The sequence below is a fragment of the Scyliorhinus torazame genome, chromosome 4, assembly GCF_047496885.1.
Source record: "Scyliorhinus torazame isolate Kashiwa2021f chromosome 4, sScyTor2.1, whole genome shotgun sequence".
In the NCBI taxonomy this organism is placed as follows: Eukaryota; Metazoa; Chordata; class Chondrichthyes; order Carcharhiniformes; family Scyliorhinidae; genus Scyliorhinus; species Scyliorhinus torazame.
Genome location: NC_092710.1, coordinates 1,126,355 through 1,149,558, shown reverse-complemented (window position 1 = coordinate 1,149,558; position 23,204 = coordinate 1,126,355). Strand labels below are relative to the sequence as shown.

Sequence of the window (23,204 nt, the reverse complement as noted above, 5' to 3'; positions counted from 1 at the left end):
TTGGGGTCCAGGGGAATGGGGAGAGTGTGGGGGTTGGGTCCAGGGGAATGGGGAGAGTGTGGGGGTTGGGTCCAGGGGAATGGGGAGAGTGTGGGGGTTGGGTCCAGGGGTATGGGGAGAGTGTGGGGGTTGGGTCCAGAGGTATGGGGAGAGTGTGGGGGTTGGGTCCAGGGGAATGGGGAGAGTGTGGGGGTTGGGTCCAGGGGAATGGGGAGAGTGTGGGGGTTGGGTCCAGTGTTAGAGGGAGAGTGTGGGGGTTGGGTCCAGGGGAATGGGGAGAGTGTGGGGGTTGAGTCCAGGGGCATAGGGAGAGTGTGGGGATTGGGTCCAGGGGAATGGGGAGAGTGTGGGGGTTGGGTCCAGGGGTATGGGGAGAGTGTGGGGGTTGGGTCTAGGGGTATGGGGAGAGTGTGGGGGTTGAGTCCAGGGGAATGGGGAGAGTGTGGGGGTTGGGTCCAGGGGAATGGGGAGAGTGTGGGGGTTGGGTCCAGGGGTATGGGGAGAGTGTGGGGGTTGAGTCCAGGGGAATGGGGAGAGTGCGGGGGTTGGGGTCCAGGGGAATGGGGAGAGTGTGGGGGTTGGGTCCAGGGGTATGGGGAGAGTGCGGCGGTTGGGGTCCAGGGGAATGGGGAGAGTGTGGGGGTTGGGGTCCAGGGGAATGGGGAGAGTGCGGGGGTTGGGTCCAGGGGAATGGGGAGAGTGTGGGCATTGGGTCCAGGGGTTTGGGGAGAGTGTGGGGGTTGGGGACCAGGGGAATGGGGAGAGTGTGGGGGTTGGGTCCAGGGGAATGGGGAGAGTGTGAGGGTTGGGGACCAGGGGTATGGGGAGAGTGCGGGGGTTGGGTCCAGGGGTATGGGCAGAGTGTGGGCATTGGGTCCAGGGGAATGGGGAGAGTGTGGGGGTTGGGTCCAGGGGTATGGGGAGAGTGTGGGGGTTGGGTTCTAGGGGAATGGGGAGAGTGTGGGGGTTGGGTGCAGGGCTATGGGGAGAGTGTGGGGGTTGGGTCCAGGGGAATGGGGAGAGTGCGGGGGTTGGGTCCAGGGGAATGGGGCGAGTGTGGGGGTTGGGGTCCAGGGGAATGGGGAGAGTGTGGGGTTTGGCGTCCAGGGGAATGGGGAGAGTATGGGTTTGGGGTCCAGGGGAATGGGGAGAGTGTGGGCATTGGGTCCAGGGGTTTGGGGAGAGTGTGGGGGTTGGGGTCCAGGGGAATTGGGCGAGTGTGGGGCTTGGGTCCAGGGGTATGGGGAGAGTGTGGGGGTTGGGGTCAGTGGAATGGGGAGAGTGTGGGGGTTGGGTCCAGGGGTATTGGGAGAGTGTGGGGGTCGGGTCCAGGGGTATGGGGAGAGTGTGGGGGTTGGGGCCAGGGGAATGGGGAGAGTGTGGGTGTTGGGGTCAGTGGAATGGGGAGAGTGTGGGGGTTGGGTCCAGGGGTATGGGGAGAGTGTGGGGGTCGGGTCCAGGGGTATGGGGAGAGGTCGGGGGTTGGGTCCAGGGGAATGGGGAGAGTGTGGGGGTTGGGACCAGGGGAATGGGGCGAGTATGGGCGTTGGGTCCAGGGGAATGGGGAGAGTGTGGGGGTTGGGTCCAGGGGTATGGGGAGAGTGTGGGGGTTGGGGTCCAGGGGAATGGGGAGAGTGTGCGGGTTGTGTCCAGGGGTATGGGGAGAGTGTGGGGGTTGGGTCCAGGGGAATGGGGAGAGTGTGGGGGTTGGGTCCAGGGGAATGGGGAGAGTGTGGGGGTTGGGGTCCAGGGGAATGGGGAGAGTGTGGGGATTGGGTCCTGGGGTATGGGGAGAGTGTGGGGGTTGGGGTCCAGGGGAATGGGGAGAGTGTGGGGGTTGGGACCAGAGGTATGGGGAGAGTGCGGGGGTTGGGGTCCAGGGGTATGGGGAGAGTGCGGGGGTTGAGGTCCAGGGGAATGGGGAGAGTGCGGGGTTTGGGTCCAGTGGAATGGGGAGAGTGCGGGGATTGGGTCCAGGGGAATGGGGAGAGTGTGGGGGTTGGGACCAGGGGTATGGGGATAGTGTGGGGGTTGAGGTCCAGGGGAATGGGGAGAGTGCGGGGATTGGGTCCAGGGGAATGGGGAGAGTGCGGGGTTGAGGTCCAGGGGTATGGGGAGAGTGTGGGGGTTGGGTCCAGGGGAATGGGGAGAGTGTGGGGGTTGGGTCCAGGGGTATGGGGAGAGTGTGGGGGTTGGGTCCAGGGGTATGGGGAGAGTGTGGGGGTTGGGTCCAGGGGAATGGGGAGAGTGTGGGGATTGGGTCCAGGGGAATGGGGAGAGTGCGGGGATTGGGTCCAGGGGTATGGAGAGAGTGTGGGGGTTGGGTCCAGGGGAATGGGGAGAGTGTGGGGGTTGAGTCCAGGGGAATGGGGAGAGTGCGGGGGTTGGGGTCCAGGGGAATGGGGAGAGTGTGGGGATTGGGTCCAGGGGAATGGGGAGAGTGCGGGGATTGGGTCCAGGGGTATGGGGAGAGTGTGGGGGTTGGGCCCAGGGGAATGGGGAGAGTGTGGGGATTGGGTCCAGGGGAATGGGGAGAGTGTGGGGATTGGGTCCAGGGGAATGGGGAGAGTGCGGGGATTGGGTCCAGGGGAATGGGGAGAGTGTGGGGGATGAGGTCCAGGGGTATGGGGAGAGTGTGGGGGTTGGATCCAGGGGAATGGGGAGAGTGTGGGGATTGGGTCCAGGGGTATTTGGAGAGTGTGGGGGTTGGGTCCAGGGGAATGGGGAGAGTGTGGGGATTGGGTCCAGGGGTATTTGGAGAGTGCGGGGGTTGAGGTCCAGAGGTTTGGGGAGAGTGTGGGGTTGGGGTCCAGGGGAATGGGGAGAGTGCGGGGATTGGGTCCAGGGGTATTTGGAGAGTGCGGGGGTTGAGGTCCAGAGGTTTGGGGAGAGTGTGGGGTTGGGGTCCAGGGGAATGGGGAGAGTGTGGGGTTTGGGGTCCAGGGGGATGGGGAGAGTGTGGGGGTTAGGGTCCAGGGGAATGGGGAGAGTGTGGGGGTTGGGTCCAGGGGTATGGGGAGAGTGTGGGGGTTGGGTCCAGGGGTATGGGGAGAGTGTGGGGGTTGGGTCCAGGGGTATGGGGAGAGTGTGGGGGTTGGGTCCAGGGGTATGGGGAGAGTGTGGGGGTTGGGTCCAGGGGTATTTGGAGAGTGTGGGGGTTGGGTCCAGGGGTATGGGGAGAGTGTGGGGGTTGGGTCCAGGGGTATGGGGAGAGTGTGGGGGTTGGATCCAGGGGTATTTGGAGAGTGTGGGGATTGGGTCCAGGGGTATGGGGAGAGTGTGGGGATTGGGTCCAGGGGAATGGGGAGAGCGCGGGGATTGGGTGCAGGGGAATGGGGAGAGTGCGGGGATTGGGTCCAGGGGAATGGGGAGAGTGTGGGGATTGGGTCCAGGGGAATGGGGAGAGTGTGGGGATTGGGTCCAGGGGAATGGGGAGAGGTTGGGTGTTTGGTCTTTATGATTGTCACTAGTAGGCTTACACAACACTGCAATGAATGACTGTGAAAAGCTCCTCGTCGCCTGTTCGATTACACGGACAGAGAATTCAGAATGTCCAATTCACCTAACAACACGTCTTTCGGGACTTGTGGGAGGAAACCGGAGCACCCGGAGGAAATCTGGATAGAGTGGACGTGGAGAGGATGTTTCCACTTGTAGGAAAAACTAGAACCAGAGGACACCATCTCAGACTGAAGGGACGATCCTTTAAAACAGAGATGAGGAGGAATTTCTTCAGCCAGAGGGGGGTGAATCTGTGGAACTCTTTGCCGCAGAAGGCTGTGGAGGCCAAATTACTGAGTGTCTTTAAGACGGAGATAGATAGGTTCTTGATTAATAAGGGGATCAGGGTTAAAGGGGAGAAGGCGGGAGAATGGGGATGAGAAAATATCAGCCGTGATTGAATGGCGGAGCAGACTCGATGGGCCGAGTGGCCTAATTCTGTTGTGGTCTATGATCTTGTATTGACTTTCCTTGATCAAGACGATTCCCTGTTCATGCGGCCTGTCGGAGAACAGTCTAGGTGAATATTGGCGACGGTTTAAGGGGGATGCTGGGTAAATACATGAGGGGGCAGGGTAGAGAGGGAGACGGGGATAGGTGGAGACGGTGAGGGGAGGGTGGAGTCCAGCTTCTCCCAGTCCCTCCAGACTAACCGGAATCTCCTCATGGACGCATTTCCCTATCGGAATTTCAAAGCCCGCTCACAGTCTACCCTGCGGCGAGAAAGCTCTCGGGAACCAGATTCCTGAGCCTGACCAATTTGACAGCTGAGTTCCATTAAACAGCCGCTCCCCAGGCGGGGCTGTACTGAGCAGCACGTCCCGATGGAGCTGAACCACAGAGATAGATGGGGGCAGAGAGAGAGGTGGGTTTGTGAAGCACTCATGGGTTTGAGAGGGCAGGAGCCTCAGTCTACCTGTCTGTCTTTGTGTTATGTGGGTTTCTGAGTGCTTTCCTCACTCTCCCCTGATGGGAAATTCGACCATTAATGGCAGTAAGTTCTCCGAAATGAACAATTCGGAGCAGTAATACAGTTAATCCTCCCTCTCCAATATTCACACCACTGCCGAAACAGGCTGCAGGATCCCGACACGGCCGAGTGAGGAGCTTTCGATTTCTATACTCTTCCATCTTCAGAATTAAAAGACCTTTTTCAAAAGTACCGAAAATAATCCAGGTGGTTTGCTGGAACAAGGCCAAGGGTGAATCATTTCTTCCACTCCAACTTTCCCACAATTCCTCAACGCCGTCAGTGTCCAAAATCCTCTGCCTTCACTCTCCTCAGCGACGCGGTGGGGCGGGAATTTCAAAGATTCACGACCCTCCTTATCCTCGTCTGAAACAACCCTTATCCGGGTACTGTGGCAACCACATGTGTAGTCCAATCGAGGGATACAGAGACCGGAACTGTGCACAGTGCTCCCAGTGTGGTCTAACCGGGGGATACAGAGACCGGAACTGTGCACAGTGCTCCCAGTGTGGTCTAACCGAGGGATACAGAGACTGGAACTGGGCACAGTGCTCCCAGTGTGGTCTAACTGAGGGATATGGAGACCGGAACTGTGCACAGTGCTCCCAGTGTGGTCTAACCGAGGAATATGGAGACCGGAACTGTGCACAGTGCTCCCAGTGTGGTCTCACTGAGGGATATGGGGACTGGAACTGTGCGCAGTGCTCCCAGTGTGGTCTAACCGAGGGATATCGAGACCGGAACTGTGCACAGTGCTCCCCGTGTGGTCTAACCGAGGGATATGGAGACCGGAACTGTGCACAGTGCTCCCAGTGTGGTCTAACTGAGGGATATGGGGACTGGAACTGTGCACAGTGCTCCCAGTGTGGTCTAACCGAGGGATATCAAGACCGGAACTGTGCACAGTGCTCCCAGTGTGGTCTAACGGAGGGATATGGAGACCGGAACTGTGCACAGTGCTCCCCGTGTGGTCTAACCGAGGGATATGGAGACCAGAACTGTGCACAGTGCTCCCAATGTGGTCTAACCGAGGGATATGGAGACCGGAACTGTGCACAGTGCTCCCCGTGTGGTCTAACCGAGGGATATGGAGACCAGAACTGTGCACAGTGCTCCCAGTGTGGTCTAACCGAGGGATATGGGGACTGGGACTGTGCACAGTGCTCCCAGTGTGGTCTAACCGAGGGATATGGAGACTGGGACTGTGCACAGTGCTCCCAGTGTGGTCTAACCGAGGGATATCGAGACCGGGACGGTGCACAGCGCTCCCAGTGTGGTCTAACCGAGGGATATGTGGACTGGGACTGTGCACAGTGCTCCCAGTGTGGTCTAACCGAGGGATATCGAGACCGGGACGGTGCACAGCGCTCCCAGTGTGGTCTAACTGAGGGATATGGAGACCGGGACAGTGCACAGTGCTCCCAGTGTGGTCTAACCGAGGGATATGGAGACCGGGACGGTGCACCGTGCTCCCAGTGTGGTCTAACTGAGGGATATGGGGACCGGGACAGTGCACAGTGCTCCCAGTGTGGTCTAACGGAGGGATATGGAGACTGGGCCTGTGCACAGTGCTCCCAGTGTGGTCTAACTGAGGGATATGGAGACTGGAACTGTGCACAGTGCTCCCAGTGTGGTCTAACCGAGGGATATGGAGACCGGGACGGTGCACAGCGCTCCCAGTGTGGTCTAACTGAGGGATATGGAGACCGGGACAGTGCACAGTGCTCCCAGTGTGGTCTAACCGAGGGATATGGAGACCGGGACGGTGCACCGTGCTCCCAGTGTGGTCTAACTGAGGGATATGGGGACCGGGACAGTGCACAGTGCTCCCAGTGTGGTCTAACGGAGGGATATGGAGACTGGGCCTGTGCACAGTGCTCCCAGTGTGGTCTAACTGAGGGATATGGAGACTGGAACTGTGCACAGTGCTCCCAGTGTGGTCTAACCGAGGGATATGGAGACCGGGACGGTGCACAGTGCTCCCAGTGTGGTCTAACCGAGGGATATGGAGACCAGAACTGTGCACAGTGCTCCCAGTGTGGTCTAACGGAGGGATATGGAGACTGGAACTGTGCACAGTGCTCCCAGTGTGGTCTAACTGAGGGATATGGAGACTGGAACTGTGCACAGTGCTCCCAGTGTGGTCTAACCGAGGGATATGGAGACCGGGACGGTGCACCGTGCTCCCAGTGTGGTCTAACCGAGGGATATGGAGACCGGGACAGTGCACAGTGCTCCCAGTGTGGTCTAACCGAGGGATATGGAGACTGGGACTGTACACAGCGCTCCCAGTGTGGTCTAACCGAGGGATATGTAGCTACATTTTCTTGCCGGTCGTGAAATGATATTCTCTTTTCTTTAGGCATCAAAGTTTGACATCATCCCGACTGTGATTAATATGGTTGCTGCCTTCACGTCCGTCGGTTTGGTGAGTTCCTGGAGATTTTTCCGTCCTCAAAGCCCCTCTCGCTCCCTCGCAGAGACTGGGCAGTAGCCGGGGGGGTTTGCGTGCAGGATAGTGTCTGGGTGACACATTGAGAATTGGGATGGTGAATTTCGGAGACACAGAGCGCTGAAACGCTGCTACAACTGGGGCAAGTACACTTGCTCATTCTGACACAATTCGATTTGATGTGAAGCATTCAGCTTCGTCTCAGATCGACAGGGCACAGGAGGCCATTCGGACTGTTGTGTCTGTACTGGCCCTGTGGGAATTCTAATCCAGCACTCCCAGCCGAGGCCCACTCTGTCCCTCCCTCGCCCCGTATCCCGGTCAGTGTTCCCTCTCTCCATCAATCGCCGTTCCAAGGGTCCCAGGTGAATCTGCTCCCTCCGCCCGTTCCGTGAGCCCCTCCCCGATCACAACTCGCTGTGTGAAAAAAAAAACCACCTCGTCCTCCACCCCCCTCGTCTCCACCCCCCTCGTCTCCACCCCCCCCTCGTCTCCACCCCCCCTCGTCCTCCCCCCCCCCTCGTCTCCCCCCCCTCGTCTCCACCCCCCTCGTCTCCACCCCCCCTCGTCTCCACCCCTCTCGTCTCCACCCCCCCTCGTCTCCACCCCCCCCCTCGTCTCCACCCCCCCCTCGTCTCCACCCCCCTCGTCTCCACCCCCCTCGTCTCCACCCCCCTCGTCTCCACCCAACCCCCCTCGTCTCCACCCCCCTCGTCTCCACCCCCCTCGTCTCCACCCACCCCCCTCGTCGCCACCCCCCTCGTCTCCACCCCCCCTCGTCTCCACCCCCCTCGTCTCACCCCCCTCGTCTCCACCCCCCCTCGTCTCCACCCCCCCTCGTCTCCACCCCCCCTCGTCTCCACCCAACCCCCTCGTCTCCACCCCCCTCGTCTCCACCCCCTCGTCTCCACCCCCCTCGTCTCCACCCCCCTCGTCTCCACCCCCCTCGTCTCCACCCCCCCTCGTCTCCACCCCCCTCGTCTCCACCCCCCTCGTCTCCCCCCCCTCGTCTCCACCCCCCTCGTCTCCACCCCTCTCGTCTCCACCCACCCCCCTCGTCTCCACCCCCCTCGTCTCCCCCCCCTCGTCTCCGCCCCCCCTCGTCTCCACCCCCCTCGTCTCCACCCCCTCGTCTCCACCCCCCCTCGTCTCCACCCACCCCCCTCGTCTCCACCCCCCATCGTCTCCACCCCCCTCGTCTCCACCCCCCTCGTCTCCACCCCCCCTCGTCTCCACCCCTCTCGTCTCCACCCCCCTCGTCTCCACCCCCCTCGTCTCCACCCCTCTCGTCTCCACCCCTCTCGTCTCCACCCCCCTCGTCTCCACCCCCCTCGTCTCCACCCCCCCTCGTCTCCGCCCCCCCTCGTCTCCACCCCCCTCGTCTCCACCCCCCTCGTCTCCACCCCCCCCTCGTCTCCACCCCCCCCTCGTCTCCACCCCCCTCGTCTCCACCCCCCTCGTCTCCACCCACCTCGTCTCCACCCCCCCCTCGTCTCCACCCCCCTCGTCTCCACCCCCCCCTCGTCTCCACCCCCCTCGTCTCCACCCCCCTCGTCTCCACCCCCCTCGTCTCCACCCCCCCCTCGTCTCCACCCCTCTCGTCTCCACCCCCCCTCGTCTCCACCCCCTCGTCTCCACCCCCCCTCGTCTCCACCCCCCTCGTCTCCACCCCCCTCGTCTCCACCCCCCTCATCTCCACCCCCCTCGTCTCCACCCAACCCCCCTCGTCTCCACCCCTCTCGTCTCCACCCCCCCTCGTCTCCACCCCCCCTCGTCTCCACCCCCCCCTCGTCTCCACCCCCCTCATCTCCACCCCCCTCGTCTCCACCCCCCTCGTCTCCAACCCCCTCGTCTCCACCCCCCTCGTCTCCACCCCCCCCTCGTCTCCACCCCCCTCGTCTCCACCCCCCTCGTCTCCACCCCTCTCGTCTCCACCCCCCCTCGTCTCCACCCCCCCTCGTCTCCACCCCCCTCGTCTCCACCCCCCTCGTCTCCACCCCCCTCGACTCCACCCCCCTCGTCTCCACCCCCCCTCGTCTCCACCCCCCCCTCGTCTCCACCCCCCTCGTCTCCACCCCCCCTCGTCTCCACCCCCCTCGTCTCCACCCCCCCCTCGTCTCCACCCCCCCTCGTCTCCACCCCCCCTCGTCTCCACCCCCCCTCGTCTCCACCCCCCCTCGTCTCCACCCCCCCTCGTCTCCACCCCCCCCTCGTCTCCACCCCCCCTCGTCTCCACCCCCCCTCGTCTCCACCCCCACCTCGTCTCCACCCCCCATCGTCTCCACCCACCCCCCTCGTCTCCACCCCCCCCTCGTCTCCACCCCCCTCGTCTCCACCCCCCTCGTCTCCACCCCCCTCGTCTCCACCCCCCTCGTCTCCACCCCCCTCGTCTCCACCCAACCCCCCTCGTCTCCACCCCTCTCGTCTCCACCCCCCCTCGTCTCCACCCCCCTCGTCTCCACCCCCCCTCGTCTCCACCCCCCTCGTCTCCACCCCCCCTCGTCTCCACCCCCCTCGTCTCCACCCCCCCTCGTCTCCACCCCCCTCGTCTCCACCCAACCCCCTCGTCTCCACCCACCTCGTCTCCACCCCCCTCGTCTCCACCCCCCTCGTCTCCACCCCCCCCTCGTCTCCACCCCCCTCGTCTCCACCCCCCTCGTCTCCACCCCCCTCGTCTCCACCCCCCTCGTCTCCACCCCCCCCTCGTCTCCACCCCCCTCGTCTCCACCCCCCTCGTCTCCACCCCCCTCGTCTCCACCCAACCCCCTCGTCTCCACCCCCCTCGTCTCCACCCCCCCCCTCGTCTCCACCCCTCCACATTCACTCATCTCCCTCATCCTGGGGTTAGGCTGAACTGGGACAGGTGAGAAAACAATTTTGGGGGCAAGGAGAGCGAACCACCTGAGATAAACAACATGGTTTACACCACACAATATACCAGGGATAGAGTAGAGGGAGCTTTACTGTGTATCTAACCCCGTGCTGTACCTGTCCTGGGAGTGATTGATGGGGACAGTATAGAGGGAGCTTTACTCTGTATCTAACCCCGTGCTGTACCTGCCCTGGGATTGTTTGATGGGGACAGTGTAGAGGGAGCTTTACTCTGTATCTAACCCCGTGCTGTACCTGTCCTGGGAGTGTTTGATGGGGACAGTGTAGAGGGAGCTTTACTCTGTATCTCACCCCGTGCTGTACCTGTCCTGGGAGTGTTTGATGAGAACAGTGTAGAGGGAGCGTTACTCTGTATCTAACCCCGTGCTGTACCTGTCCTGGGAGTGTTTGATGGGGACAGTGTAGAGGGAGCATTACTCTGTATCTAACCCCGTGCTGTACCTGTCCTGGGAGTGATTGATGGGGACAGTGTAGAGGGAGCTTTACTCTGTATCTAACCCCGTGCTGTACCTGCCCTGGGATTGTTTGATGGGGACAGTGTAGAGGGAGCTTTACTCTGTATCTAACCCCGTGCTGTACCTGTCCTGGGAGTGTTTGATGGGGACAGTGTAGAGGGAGCTTTACTCTGTATCTCACCCCGTGCTGTACCTGTCCTGGGAGTGTTTGATGAGAACAGTGTAGAGGGAGCGTTACTCTGTATCTAACCCCGTGCTGTACCTGTCCTGGGAGTGTTTGATGGGGACAGTGTAGAGGGAGCTTTACTCTGTATCTAACCCCGTGCTGTACCTGTCCTGGGAGTGATTGATGGGGACAGTGTAGAGGGAGCTTTACTCTGTATCTAACCCCGTGCTGTACCTGCCCTGGGAGTGTTTGATGGGGACAGTGTAGAGGGAGCTTTACTGTGTATCTAACCCCGTGCTGTACCTGTCCTGGGAGTGATTGATGGGGACAGTATAGAGGGAGCTTTACTCTGTATCTAATCCCGTGCTGTACCTGTCCTGGGAGTGTTTGATGGGGACAGTGTAGAGGGAGCTTTACTCTGTATCTAACCCCGTGCTGTACCTGTCCTGGGAGTGTTTGATGGGGTAAGTGTAGAGGGAGCGTTACTCTGTATCTAACCCCGTGCTGTACCTGTCCTGGGAGTGTTTGATGGGGACAGTGTAGAGGGAGCTTTACTCTGTATCTAACCCCGTGCTGTACCTGTCCTGGGAGAGTTTGATGGGGACAGTGTAGAGGGAGCTTTACTCTGTATCTAACCCCGTGCTGTACCTGTCCTGGGAGTGTTCGATGGGGTCAGTGAAGAGGGAGCTTTACTCTGTATCTAACCCCGTGCTGTACGTGTCCTGGGAGTGTTTGATGGTGACAGTGTAGAGGGAGCTTTACTGTGTATCTAACCCCGTGCTGTACCTGTCCTGGGAGTGTTTGATGGGGACAGTGTAGAGGGAGCTTTACTGTGTATCTAACCCCATGCTGTACCTGTCCTGGGAGAGTTTGATGGGGACAGTGTAGAGGGAGCTTTACTCTGTATCTAAACCGGGGTTGTACCTGTCTTGGGAGTGTTTAATGGCGATAGTGTAGAGGGAGCTTTACTGTGTATCTAACCCCGTGTTGTACCTGTCCTGGGAGTGTTTGATGGGGACAGTGTAGAGGGAGCTTTACTCTGCATCTAACCCTGTGCTGTAATTGTCCTGGGATTGTTTGATAGGGACTATGTAGAGGGAGCTTTACTCTGTATCTAACCCCGTGCTGTACCTGTCCTGAGAGTGTTTGATGGGGACAGTGTAGAGGGAGCTTTACTCTGTATCTAACCCCGAGCTGTACGTGTCCAGGGAGTGTTTGATGGGGACAGTGTAGAGGGAGGTTTACTCTGTATCTAACCCCGTGCTGTGCGTGTCCTGGGAGTGATTGATGGGGACAGTGTAGAGGGAGCTTTACTCTGTATCTAACCCCGTGCCGTACCTGTCCTGGGAGTGTTTGATGGAGACAGTGTAGAGGGAGCTTTACTGTGTATCTAACCCCGTGCTGTACCGGTCCTGGGAGTGTTTGATGGGGACAGTGTAGAGGAAGCTTTACTCTGTATCTAACCCCGTGCTTTACCTGTCCTGGGAGTGTTTGATGGAGACAGTGTAGAGGGAGCTTTGCTGTGTATCTAACCCCGTGCTGTACCTGTCCTGGGAGTGTTTGATGGGGACAGTGTAGAGGGAGCTTTACTCTGTATCTAAACGCGTGCTGTACCTGTCCTGGGAGTGTTTGATGGGGACAGTGTAGAGGGAGCTTTACTCTGTATCCAACCCGGTGCTGTACCTGTCCTGGGAGAGTTTGATGGGGACAGTGTAGAGGGAGCTTTACTCTGTATCTAACCCCGTGCTGTACCTGTCCTGGGAGCGTTTGATGGAGACAGTGTAGAGGGAGCTTTACTCTGTATCTAACCCCGTGCTGTACCTTTCCTGGGAGTGTTAGATGGGGTCAGTGTAGAGGGAGCTTTACTCTGTATCTAACCCCGTGCTGTACGTGTCCTGGGAGTGTTTGATGGTGACAGTGTAGAGGGAGCTTTACTCTGTATCTAACCCCGTGCTGTACCTGTCCTGGGAGTGTTCGATGGGGTCAGTGTAGAGGGAGCTTTACTTTGTATCTAACCCCGTGCTGTACGTGTCCTGGGAGTGTTTGATGGTGACAGTGTAGAGGGAGCTTTACTGTGTATCTAACCCCGTGCTGTACCTGTCCTGGGAGTGTTTGATGGGGACAGTGTAGAGGGAGCTTTACTGTGTATCTAACCCCGTGCTGTACCTGTCCTGGGAGAGTTTGATGGGGACAGTGTAGAGGGAGCTTTACTCTGTATATAAACCGGGGTTGTACCTGTCTTGGGAGTGTTTAATGGCGATAGTGTAGAGGGAGCTTTACTGTGTATCTAACCCCGTGTTGTACCTGTCCTGGGAGTGTTTGATGGGGACAGTGTAGAGGGAGCTTTACTCTGTATCTAACCCCGTGCTGTCCCTGTCCTGAGAGTGTTTGATGGGGACAGTGTAGAGGGAGCTTTACTCTGTATCTAACCCCGAGCTGTACGTGTCCAGGGAGTGTTTGATGGGGACAGTGTAGAGGGAGGTTTACTCTGTATCTAACCCCGTGCTGTGCGTGTCCTGGGAGTGATTGATGGGGACAGTGTAGAGGGAGCTTTACTCTGTATCTAACCCCGTGCTGTACCTGTCCTGGGAGTGTTTGATGGAGACAGTGTAGAGGGAGCTTTACTGTGTATCTAACCCCGTGCTGTACCGGTCCTGGGAGTGTTTGATGGGGACAGTGTAGAGGAAGCTTTACTCTGTATCTATCCCCGTGCTTTACCTGTCCTGGGAGTGTTTGATGGAGACAGTGTAGAGGGAGCTTTGCTGTGTATCTAACCCCGTGCTGTACCTGTCCTGGGAGTGTTTGATGGGGACAGTGTAGAGGGAGCTTTACTCTGCATCTAACCCTGTGCTGTAATTGTCCTGGGATTGTTTGATAGGGACTATGTAGAGGGAGCTTTACTCTGTATCTAACCCCGTCCTGTCCCTGTCCTGGGAGTGTTTGATGGGGACAGTGTAGAGGGAGCTTTACTCTGTATTTAACCCCGTGCTGTACGTGTCCAGGGAGTGTTTGATGGGGACAGTGTAGAGGGAGCTTTACTCTTTATCTAACCCTGTGCTGTACGTGTCCTGGGAGCGTTTGATGGGGACAGTGTAGAGGGAGCTTTACTCTGTATCTAACCCCGTGCTGTACCTGTCCTGGGAGTGATTGATGGGGACAGTGTAGAGGGAGCTTTACTCTGTATCTAACCCCTTGCTGTCCCTGTCCTGGGAGTGTTTGATGGGGACAGTGTAGAGGGAGCTTTACTCTGTATCTAACCCCGTGCTGTACCTGTCCTGGGATTGTTTGGTGGGGACAGTGTAGAGGGAGCTTTACTCTGTATCTAACCTCGTGCTGTACCTGTCCTGGGAGTGTTTGATGGGGACAGTGTAGAGGGAGCTTTACTGTGTATCTAACCCAGTGCTGTACCTGTCCTGGGAGTGTTTGATGGGGACAGTGTAGAGGGAACTTTACTGTGTATCTAACCCCATCCTGTACGTGTCCTGGGAGTGTTTGATGGGGACAGTGTAGAGGGAGCTTTACTCGGTATCTAACCCCGTGCTGTACCTGTCCTGGGAGTGTTTGATGGGGACAGTGTCGAGGGAGCTTTACTCTGTATCTAACCCCGGCTGTACCTGTTCTGGGAGTCTTTGATGGAGACAGTGTAGAGGGAGCTTTACTCTGTATCTAACCCCGTGCTGTATGTGTCCTGGGAGTGTTTAATGCACTTTAGGATAAATTGGGACTGACTCTATGTAATAATGCTGCTCACTATGTTGTCTCTTTAGGGAGCTGTTGTCTGTGATCTGATATTACTGAACTTCATAAAAGGTTCCGACAAATACAAGGCCAAGAAATTTGAAGAGGTGAGTGGAATATTGAATGACTCAGTGATTGAAACAGACAGTGCTGCACTGTCAGAGGGTCAGTACAGAGGGACTGCTGCACTGTCAGAGGGTCAGTGCTGAGGGAGCGCTGCACTGTCAGAGGGTCAGTACTGAGGGTGTGCTGCACTGTCAGAGGGTCAGTGCTGAGGGAGTGCTGCACTGTCAGAGGGTCAGTACTGAGGGAGTGCTGCACTGTCAGAGGGTCAGTACTGAGGGAGTGCCGCACTGTCAGAGGGTCAGTACTGAGGGAGTGCCGCACTGTCAGAGGGTCAGTACTGAGGGAGTGCCGCACTGTCAGAGGGTCAATACTGTCGGAGTGCTGCACTGTCAGAGGGTCAGTACTGAGGGAGTGCTGCACTGTCAGAGGGTCAGTACTGAGGGAGTGCCGCACTGTCAGAGGGTCAATACTGTCGGAGTGCTGCACTGTCAGAGGGTCAGTACTGAGGGAGTGCTGCACTGTCAGAGGGTCAGTACTGAGGGAGCACTGCACTGTCAGAGGGTCAGTACTGAGGGAGTGCTACACTGTCAGAGGGTCAGTACTGAGGGAGTGCTGCACTGTCAGAGGGTCAGTACTGAGGGAGTGCTGCACTGTCAGAGGGTCAGTACTGAGGGAGTGCTGCACTGTCAGAGGGTCAGTACTGAGGGAGTGCCGCACTGTCAGAGGGTCAGTACTGAGGGAGTGCTGCACTGTCAGAGGGTCAGTACTGAGGGAGTGCTGCACTGTCAGAGGGTCAGTACTGAGGGAGTGCCGCACTGTCGGAGGGTCAGTTCTGAGGGAGTGCCGCACTGTCAGAGGGTCAGTACTGAGGGAGTGCCGCACTGTCAGAGGGTCAGTGCTGAGGGAGTGCTGCAGTGTCAGAGGGTTAGTACTGAGGGAGTGCCGCAGTGTCAGTGGGTCAGTACTGAGGGACTGCCGCACTGTCAGAGGGTCAGTACTGAGGGAGTGCTGCACTGTCAGAGGGTCAGTACTGAGGGAGTGCCGCACTGTCAGAGGGTCAGTACTGAGGGAGTGCCGCAGTGTCAGTGGGTCAGTACTGAGGGACTGCCGCACTGTCAGAGGGTCAGTACTGAGGGAGTGCCGCACTGTCAGAGGGTCGGTACTGAGGGAGTGCCGCACTGTCAGAGGGTCAGTACTGAGGGAGTGCTGCACTGTCAGAGGGTCAGTACTGAGGGAGTGCCGCACTGTCAGAGGGTCAGTACTGAGGGAGTGCCGCACTGTCAGAGGGTCAGTGCTGAGGGAGTGCTGCACTGTCAGAGGCTCAGTACTGAGGGAGTGCTGCACTGTCAGAGGGTCAGTACTGAGGGAGAGCTGCACTGTCAGAGGGTCAGTACTGAGGGAGTGCAGCACTGTCAGAGGGTCACTACTGAGGGAGTGGCGCACTGTCGGAGGGTGAGTACTGAGGGGGTGCTGCACTGTCAGAGAGTCAGTACTGAGGGAGTGCTGCACTGTCGGAGGGTCAGTACTGAGGGTGAGCCACACTGTCAGAGGGTCAGTACTGAGGGAGTGCCGCACTGTCAGAGGATCAGTACTGAGGGAGTGCTGCACTGTCAGACGGTCAGTACTGAGGGAGTACCGCACTGTCAGAGGGTCAGTACTGCGGGAGTGCCGCACTGTCAGAGGGTCAGTACTGAGGGAGCGCCGCACTGTCAGAGGGTCAGTACTGAGGGAGTGCCGCACTGTCAGAGGGTCAGTACTGAGGGAGTACCGCACTGTCAGAGGGTCAGTACTGAGGGAGTGCCGCACTGTCAGAGGGTCAGTATTGAGGGAGTGCCGCACTGTCAGAGGGTCAATACTGAGGGAGTGCTGCACTGTCAGACAGTCAGTACTGAGGGAGTACCGCACTGTCAGACGGTCAGTACTGCGGGAGTGCCGCACTGTCAGAGGGTCAGTACTGAGGGAGTGCCGCACTGTCAGAGGGTCAGTACTGAGGGACTGCCGCACTGTCAGAGGGTCAGTACTGACGGAGTGCCGCACTGTCAGAGGGTCAGTACTGAGGGAGTGCCGCACTGTCAGAGGGTCAGTACTGAGGGAGTGCTGCACTGTCAGAGGGTCAGTACTGAGGGAGTGCTGCACTGTCAGACAGTCAGTACTGAGGGAGTACCGCACTGTCAGACGGTCAGTACTGCGGGAGTGCCGCACTGTCAGAGGGTCAGTACTGAGGGACTGCCGCACTGTCAGAGGGTCAGTACTGAGGGAGTGCTGCACTGTCAGAGGGTCAGTACTGAGGGAGTGCTGCACTGTCAGAGGGTCAGTACTGAGGGAGTACCGCACTGTCAGAGGGTCAGTACTGAGGGAGTGCTGCACTGTCAGAGGGTCAGTACTGAGGGAGTACCGCACTGTCAGAGGGTCAGTACTGAGGGAGTGCCGCACTGTCAGAGGGTCAGTACAGAGGGAGTGCCGCACTGTCAGAGGGTCAGTACTGAGGGAGTGCCGCACTGTCAGAGGGTCAGTACTGAGGGAGTGTCGAACTGTCAGAGGGTCAGTACTGAGGGAGTGCAGCACTGTCAGAGGGTCAGTACTGAGGGAGTGCCGCACTGTCAGAGGGTCAGTACAGAGGGAGTGCCGCACTGTCAGAGGGTCAGTACTAAGGGAGTGCCGCACTGTCAGAGGGTCAGTACTGAGGGAGTGCTGCACTGTCAGAGGGTCAGAACTGAGGGAGTGCCGCACTGTCAGAGGGCCAGTACTGAGGGAGTGCCGCACTGTCAGAGGGTCAGTACTGAGGGAGTGCCGCACTGTCAGAGGGTCAGAACTGAGGGAGTGCCGCACTGTCAGAGGGCCAGTACTGAGGGAGTGCCGCACTGTCAGAGGGTCAGTACTGAGGGAGTGCCGCACTGTCAGAGTGGCAGTACTGAGGGAGCGCTGCACTGTCAGAGGGTCAGTACTGAGGGACTGCCGCACTGTCAGAGGGTCAGTACTGAGGGAGTGCCGCACTGTCAGAGGGTCAGTACTGAGGGAGTGCCGCACTGTCAGAGGGTCAGTACTGAGGGAGTGCCGCACTGTCAGAGGGTCAGTACTGAGGGAGTGCTGCACTGTCAGAGGGTCAGTACTGAGGGAGTACCGCACTGTCAGAGTGGCAGTACTGAGGGAGCGCTGCACTGTCAGAGGGTCAGTACTGAGGGACTGCCGCACTGTCAGAGGGTCAGTACTGAGGGAGTGCCGCACTGTCAGAGTGGCATTACTGAGGGAGCGCTGCACTGTCAGAGGGTCAGTACTGAGGGAGTGCTGCACTGTCAGAGGGTCAGTACTGAGGGAGTGCTGCACTGTCAGAGGGTCAGTACTGAGGGAGTGCCGCACTGTCAGAAGGTCAGTACTGAGGGAGTGCTGCACTGTCAGAGGGTCAGTACTGAGGGAGCGCTGCACTGTCAGAGGGTCAGTACTGAGGGAGTGCCGCACTGTCAGAGGTTCAGTACTGAGGGAGTGCTGCACTGTCAGAGGGTCAGTGCTGAGGGAGCGCTGCACTGTCAGAGGGTCAGTACTGAGGGAGTGCCGCACTGTCAGAGGATCAGTACTGAGGGAGTGCCGCAATGTCAGGGGATCAGTACTGAGGGAATGCCGCACTGTCAGAGGGTCAGTACTGAGGGAGTGCCGCACTGTCAAGTGGTCAGTACTGAGGGAGTGCTGCACTGTCAGAGGGTCAGTACCGAGGGAGTGCTGAACTGTCAGTGGGTCAGTACTGAGGGAGCGCCGCACTGTCAGAGGGTCAGTACTGAGGGAGTGCCGCACTGTCAAGTGGTCAGTACTGAGGGAGTGCTGCACTGTCAGAGGGTCAGTACCGAGGGAGTGCTGAACTGTCTGAGGGTCAGTACTGAGGGAGTGCCGCACTGTCAGAGGGTCAGTACTGAGGGTGTGCCGCACTGTCAGAGGGTCAGTACTGTGGGAGTGCTGCACTGTCAGAGGGTCAGTACTGAGGGAGTACCGCACTGTCAGAGGGTCAGTACTGAGGGAGTGCCGCACAGTCAGAGGTTCAGTACTGAGGGAGTGCCGCACTGTCAGAGGGTCAGTACTGAGGGAGTGCCGCACTGTCAGAGGGTCAGTACAGAGGGAGTGCCGCACTGTCAGAGGGTCAGTACTGAGGGAGTGCCGCACTGTCAGAGGGTCAGTACTGAGGGAGTGTCGAACTGTCAGAGGGTCAGTACTGAGGGAGTGCAGCACTGTCAGAGGGTCAGTACTGAGGGAGTGCCGCACTGTCAGAGGGTCAGTACAGAGGGAGTGCCGCACTGTCAGAGGGTCAGTACTGAGGGAGTGCAGCACTGTCAGAGGATCAGTACTGAGGGAGTGCCGCACTGTCAGAGGGTCAGTACTGAGGGAGTGCCGCATTGTCAGAGGGTCAGTACTCAGGGAGTGCTGCACTGTCAGAGGGTCAGAACTGAGGGAGTGCCGCACTGTCAGTGGGTCAGTACTGAGGGAGTGCCGCACTGTCAGAGTGGCAGTACTGAGGGAGCGCTGCACTGTCAGAGGGTCAGTACTGAGGGACTGCCGCACTGTCAGAGGGTCAGTACTGAGGGAGTGCTGCACTGTCAGAGGGTCAGTACTGAGGGAGTACCGCACTGTCAGAGGGTCAGTACTGAGGGAGCGCCGCACTGTCAGAGGGTCAGTACTGAGGGAGTGCCGCACTGTCAGAGGGTCAGTACTGAGGGAGTGCCGCACTGTCAGAGGGTCAGTACTGAGGGAGCGCTGCACTGTCAGAGGGTCAGTACTGAGCGGGTGCTGCACTGTCAGAGGGTCAGTACTGAGGGAGTGCCGCACTGTCAGAGGGTCAGTACTGAGGGAGCGCCGCACTGTCAGAGGGTCAGTACTGAGGGAGTGCTGCACTGTCAGAAGGTCAGTACTGAGGGAGTGCCGCACTGTATGAAGGTCAGTACTGAGGGAGTGCCGCACTGTCAGAGGGTCAGTACTGAGGGAGTGCCGCACTGTCAGAGGGTCAGTACAGAGGGAGTGCCGCACTGTCAGAGGGTCAGTACTGAGGGAGTGCCGCACTGTCAGAGGGTCAGTACTGAGGGAGTGTCGAACTGTCAGAGGGTCAGTACTGAGGGAGTGCAGCACTGTCAGAGGGTCAGTACTGAGGGAGTGCCGCACTGTCAGAGGGTCAGTACAGAGGGAGTGCCGCACTGTCAGAGGGTCAGTACTGAGGGAGTGCAGCACTGTCAGAGGATCAGTACTGAGGGAGTGCCGCACTGTCAGAGGGTCAGTACTGAGGGAGTGCCGCATTGTCAGAGGGTCAGTACTCAGGGAGTGCTGCACTGTCAGAGGGTCAGAACTGAGGGAGTGCCGCACTGTCAGTGGGTCAGTACTGAGGGAGTGCCGCACTGTCAGAGTGGCAGTACTGAGGGAGCGCTGCACTGTCAGAGGGTCAGTACTGAGGGACTGCCGCACTGTCAGAGGGTCAGTACTGAGGGAGTGCTGCACTGTCAGAGGGTCAGTACTGAGGGAGTACCGCACTGTCAGAGGGTCAGTACTGAGGGAGCGCCGCACTGTCAGAGGGTCAGTACTGAGGGAGTGCCGCACTGTCAGAGGGTCAGTACTGAGGGAGTGCCGCACTGTCAGAGGGTCAGTACTGAGGGAGCGCTGCACTGTCAGAGGGTCAGTACTGAGCGGGTGCTGCACTGTCAGAGGGTCAGTACTGAGGGAGTGCCGCACTGTCAGAGGGTCAGTACTGAGGGAGCGCCGCACTGTCAGAGGGTCAGTACTGAGGGAGTGCTGCACTGTCAGAAGGTCAGTACTGAGGGAGTGCCGCACTGTATGAAGGTCAGTACTGAGGGAGTGCCGCACTGTCAGAGGGTCAGTACTGAGGGAGTGCCGCACTGTCAGAGGGTCAGTACTGAGGGAGTGCCGCACTGTCAGAGTGGCAGTACTGAGGGAGCGCTGCACTGTCAGAAGGTCAGTACTGAGGGAGTGCCGCACTGTCAGAAGGTCAGTACTGAGGGAGTGCCGCACTGTCAGAGGGTCAGTACTGAGGGAGTGCCGCACTGTCAGAGGGTCAGTACTGAGGGAGTGCTGCACTGTCAGAGGATCAGTACTGAGGGAGTGCTGCACTGTCAGACGGTCAATACTGAGGGAGTACCGCACTGTCAGAGGGTCAGGACTGAGGGAGTGCTGCACTGTCAGAGGGTCAGTACTGAGGGAGTGCCGCACTGTCAGAGGGTCATTACTGAGGGAGTGCCGCACGGTCAGGGGGTCAGTACTGAGGGAGTGCTGCATTGTCAGAGGGTCAGTACTGAGGGAGTGCCGCACTGTCAGAGGGTCAGTACTGAGGGAGTGCTGCACTGTCAGTGGGTCAGTACTGAGGGAGCGCTGCACTGCCAGACGGTCAGTACTGAGGGAGTGCCGCACTGTCAGAGGGTCAGTACTGAGGGAGTGGGGCACTGTCAGAGGGTCAGTGCTGAGGGAGTGCCGCACTTTCAGAGGGTCAGTACTGAGGGAGTGCCGCACTGTCAGAGGGTCAGTACTGAGGGAGTGTCGCACTGTCAGAGGGTCAGTACTGAGGGAGTGCCGCACTGTCAGAGGGTCAGTACTGAGGCAGTGCCGCGCTGTCAGAGGGTCAGTACAGAGGGAGTGCCGCACTGTCAGAGGGTCAGTACTGAGGGAGTGCAGCACTGTCAGAGGATCAGTACTGAGGTAGTGCCGCACTATCAGAGGGTCAGTACTGAGGGAGTGCCGCACTGTCAGAGGGTCAGTACTGAGGGAGTGCCGCACTCTCAGAGGGTCAGAACTGAGGGAGTGCCGCACAGTCAGTGGGTCAGTACTGAGGGAGTGCCGCACTGTCAGAAGGTCAGTACTGAGGGAGTGCTGCACTGTCAGAGGGTCAGTACTGAGGGAGTGCTGCACTGTCAGAGGGTCAGTACTGAGGGAGTGCTGCACTGTCAGAGGGTCAGTACTGAGGGAGTGTCGCACTGTCAGAGGGTCAGTACTGAGGGAGTGCCGCACTGTCAGATGGTCAGTACTGACGGAGTGCCGCACTGTCAGGGGATCAGTACTGAGGGAGTGCCGCACTGTCAGAGGGTCAGTACTGAGGGAGCGCCGCTCTGTCAGAGGGCCAGTACTGAGGGAGTGCCGCACTGTCAAGTGGTCAGTACTGAGGGAGTGCTGCACTGTCAGAGGGTCAGTACTGAGGGAGTGCTGCACTGTCAGAGAGTCAGTGCTGAGGGAGTGCCGCACTGTCAGAGGGTCAGTACTGAGGGAGTGCTGCACTGTCAGATGGTCAGTACTGAGGGAGTGCCGCACTGTCAGAGTGGCAGTACTGAGGGAGCGCTGCACTGTCAGAGGGTCAGTACTGAGGGAGTGCCGCACTGTCAGAGGGTCAGTACTGAGGCAGCGCTGCACTGTCAGAGGGTCAGTACTGAGGGAGTGCCGCACTGTCAGAGGGTCAGTACTGAGGGAGTGCCGCACTGTCAGAGGGTCAGTACTGAGGGAGTGCTGCACTGTCAGAGGGACAGTACTGAGGGAGTGCTGCACTGTCAGATGGTCAGTACTGAGGGAATGCCGCACTGTCAGAGTGGCAGTACTGAGGGAGCGCTGCACTGTCAGAGGGTCAGTACTGAGGGAGTGCCGCACTGTCAGAGGGTCAGTACTGAGGGAGTGCTGCACTGTCAGAGGGTCAGTACTGAGGGAGCGCTGCACTGTCAGAGGGTCAGTACTGAGGGAGTGCCGCACTGTCAGAGGGTCAGTACTGAGGGAGTGCTGCACTGTCAGAGGGTCAGTACTGAGGGAGCGCTGCACTGTCAGAGGGTCAGTACTGAGGGAGTGCCGCACTGTCAGAGGGTCAGTACTGAGGGAGTGCTGCACTGTCAGAGGGTCAGTACTGAGGGAGTGCTGCACTGTCAGAGGGTCAGTACTGAGGGAGCGCCGCACTGTCGGAGGGTCAGTACTGAGGGAGTACCGCACTGTGGGAGGGTCAGTACTGAGGGATTGCCGCACTGTCAGAGGATCAGTACTGAGGGAGTGCCGCACTGTCAGAGGGTCAGTACTGAGGGAGTGCTGCACTGTCAGAGGGTTAGTACTGAGGGAGTGCCGCACTGTCAGAGGGTCAGTGCTGAGGGAGTGCTGCACTGTCAGAGGGTCAGTACTAAGGGAGTGCCGCACTGTCAGAGGGTCAGTACTGAGGGAGTGCCGCACTGTCAGAGGGTCAGTACTGAGTGAGTGCTGCACTGTCAGAGGGTCAGTACTGAGGGAGTGCCGCACTGTCAGAGGGTCAGTACTAAGGGAGTGCCGCACTGTCAGAGGGTCAGTACTGAGGGAGTGCCGCACTGTCAGGGTGTCAGTACTGAGGGAGTGCCGCACTGTCAGAGGGTCAGTCCTGAGGTAGTGCTGCACTGTCAGAGGGTCAGTACTGAGGGAGTGCCGCACTGTCAGAGGGTCAGTACTGAGGGAGTGCCGCACTGTCAGAGGGTCAGTACTGAGGGAGTGCCGCACTTTCAGAGGGTCAGTACTGAGGGAATGCCGCACTGTCAGAGGGTGAGTACTGTGGGAGTGCCGCACTGTCAGAGGGTCGGTACTGAGGGAGTGCTGCACTGTCAGAGGGTCAGTACTGAGGGAGTGCCGCACTGTCAGTGGGTCGGTACTGAGGGAGTGCCGCACTGTCAGAGTGTCAGTACTGATGGAGTGCTGCACTGTCAGATGGTCAGTACTGATGGAGTGCCGCACTGTCAGAGGGTCAGTACTGAGGGAGTGCTGCACTGTCAGAGTGTCAGTACTGAGGGAGCGCTGCACTGTGAGAGGGTCAGTACTGAGGGAGTGCCGCACTGTCAGAGGGTCAGTACTGAGGGAGTGCTGCACTGTCAGAGGGTCAGTACTGAGGGAGTGCTGCACTGTCAGAGGGTCAGTACTGAGGGAGCGCCGCACTGTCGGAGGGTCAGTACTGAGGGAGTACCGCACTGTGGGAGGGTCAGTACTGAGGGATTGCCG

General features: G+C 58.9%; 1 protein-coding gene across 1 annotated transcript in view; it reads left to right on the top strand.

The window, feature by feature from the left end:
• LOC140410092 (P2X purinoceptor 3-like) overlaps nucleotides 1–23,204 on the top strand; it is a 234,590-nt gene that overhangs the window by 193,669 nt on the left and 17,717 nt on the right. Inside the window, exons 10-11 of the mRNA XM_072498029.1 lie at nucleotides 6,834–6,899; nucleotides 14,204–14,281. Coding sequence (XP_072354130.1) covers nucleotides 6,834–6,899; nucleotides 14,204–14,281 — 144 coding nt within the window. The remainder of the gene's footprint in view (nucleotides 1–6,833; nucleotides 6,900–14,203; nucleotides 14,282–23,204) is intronic.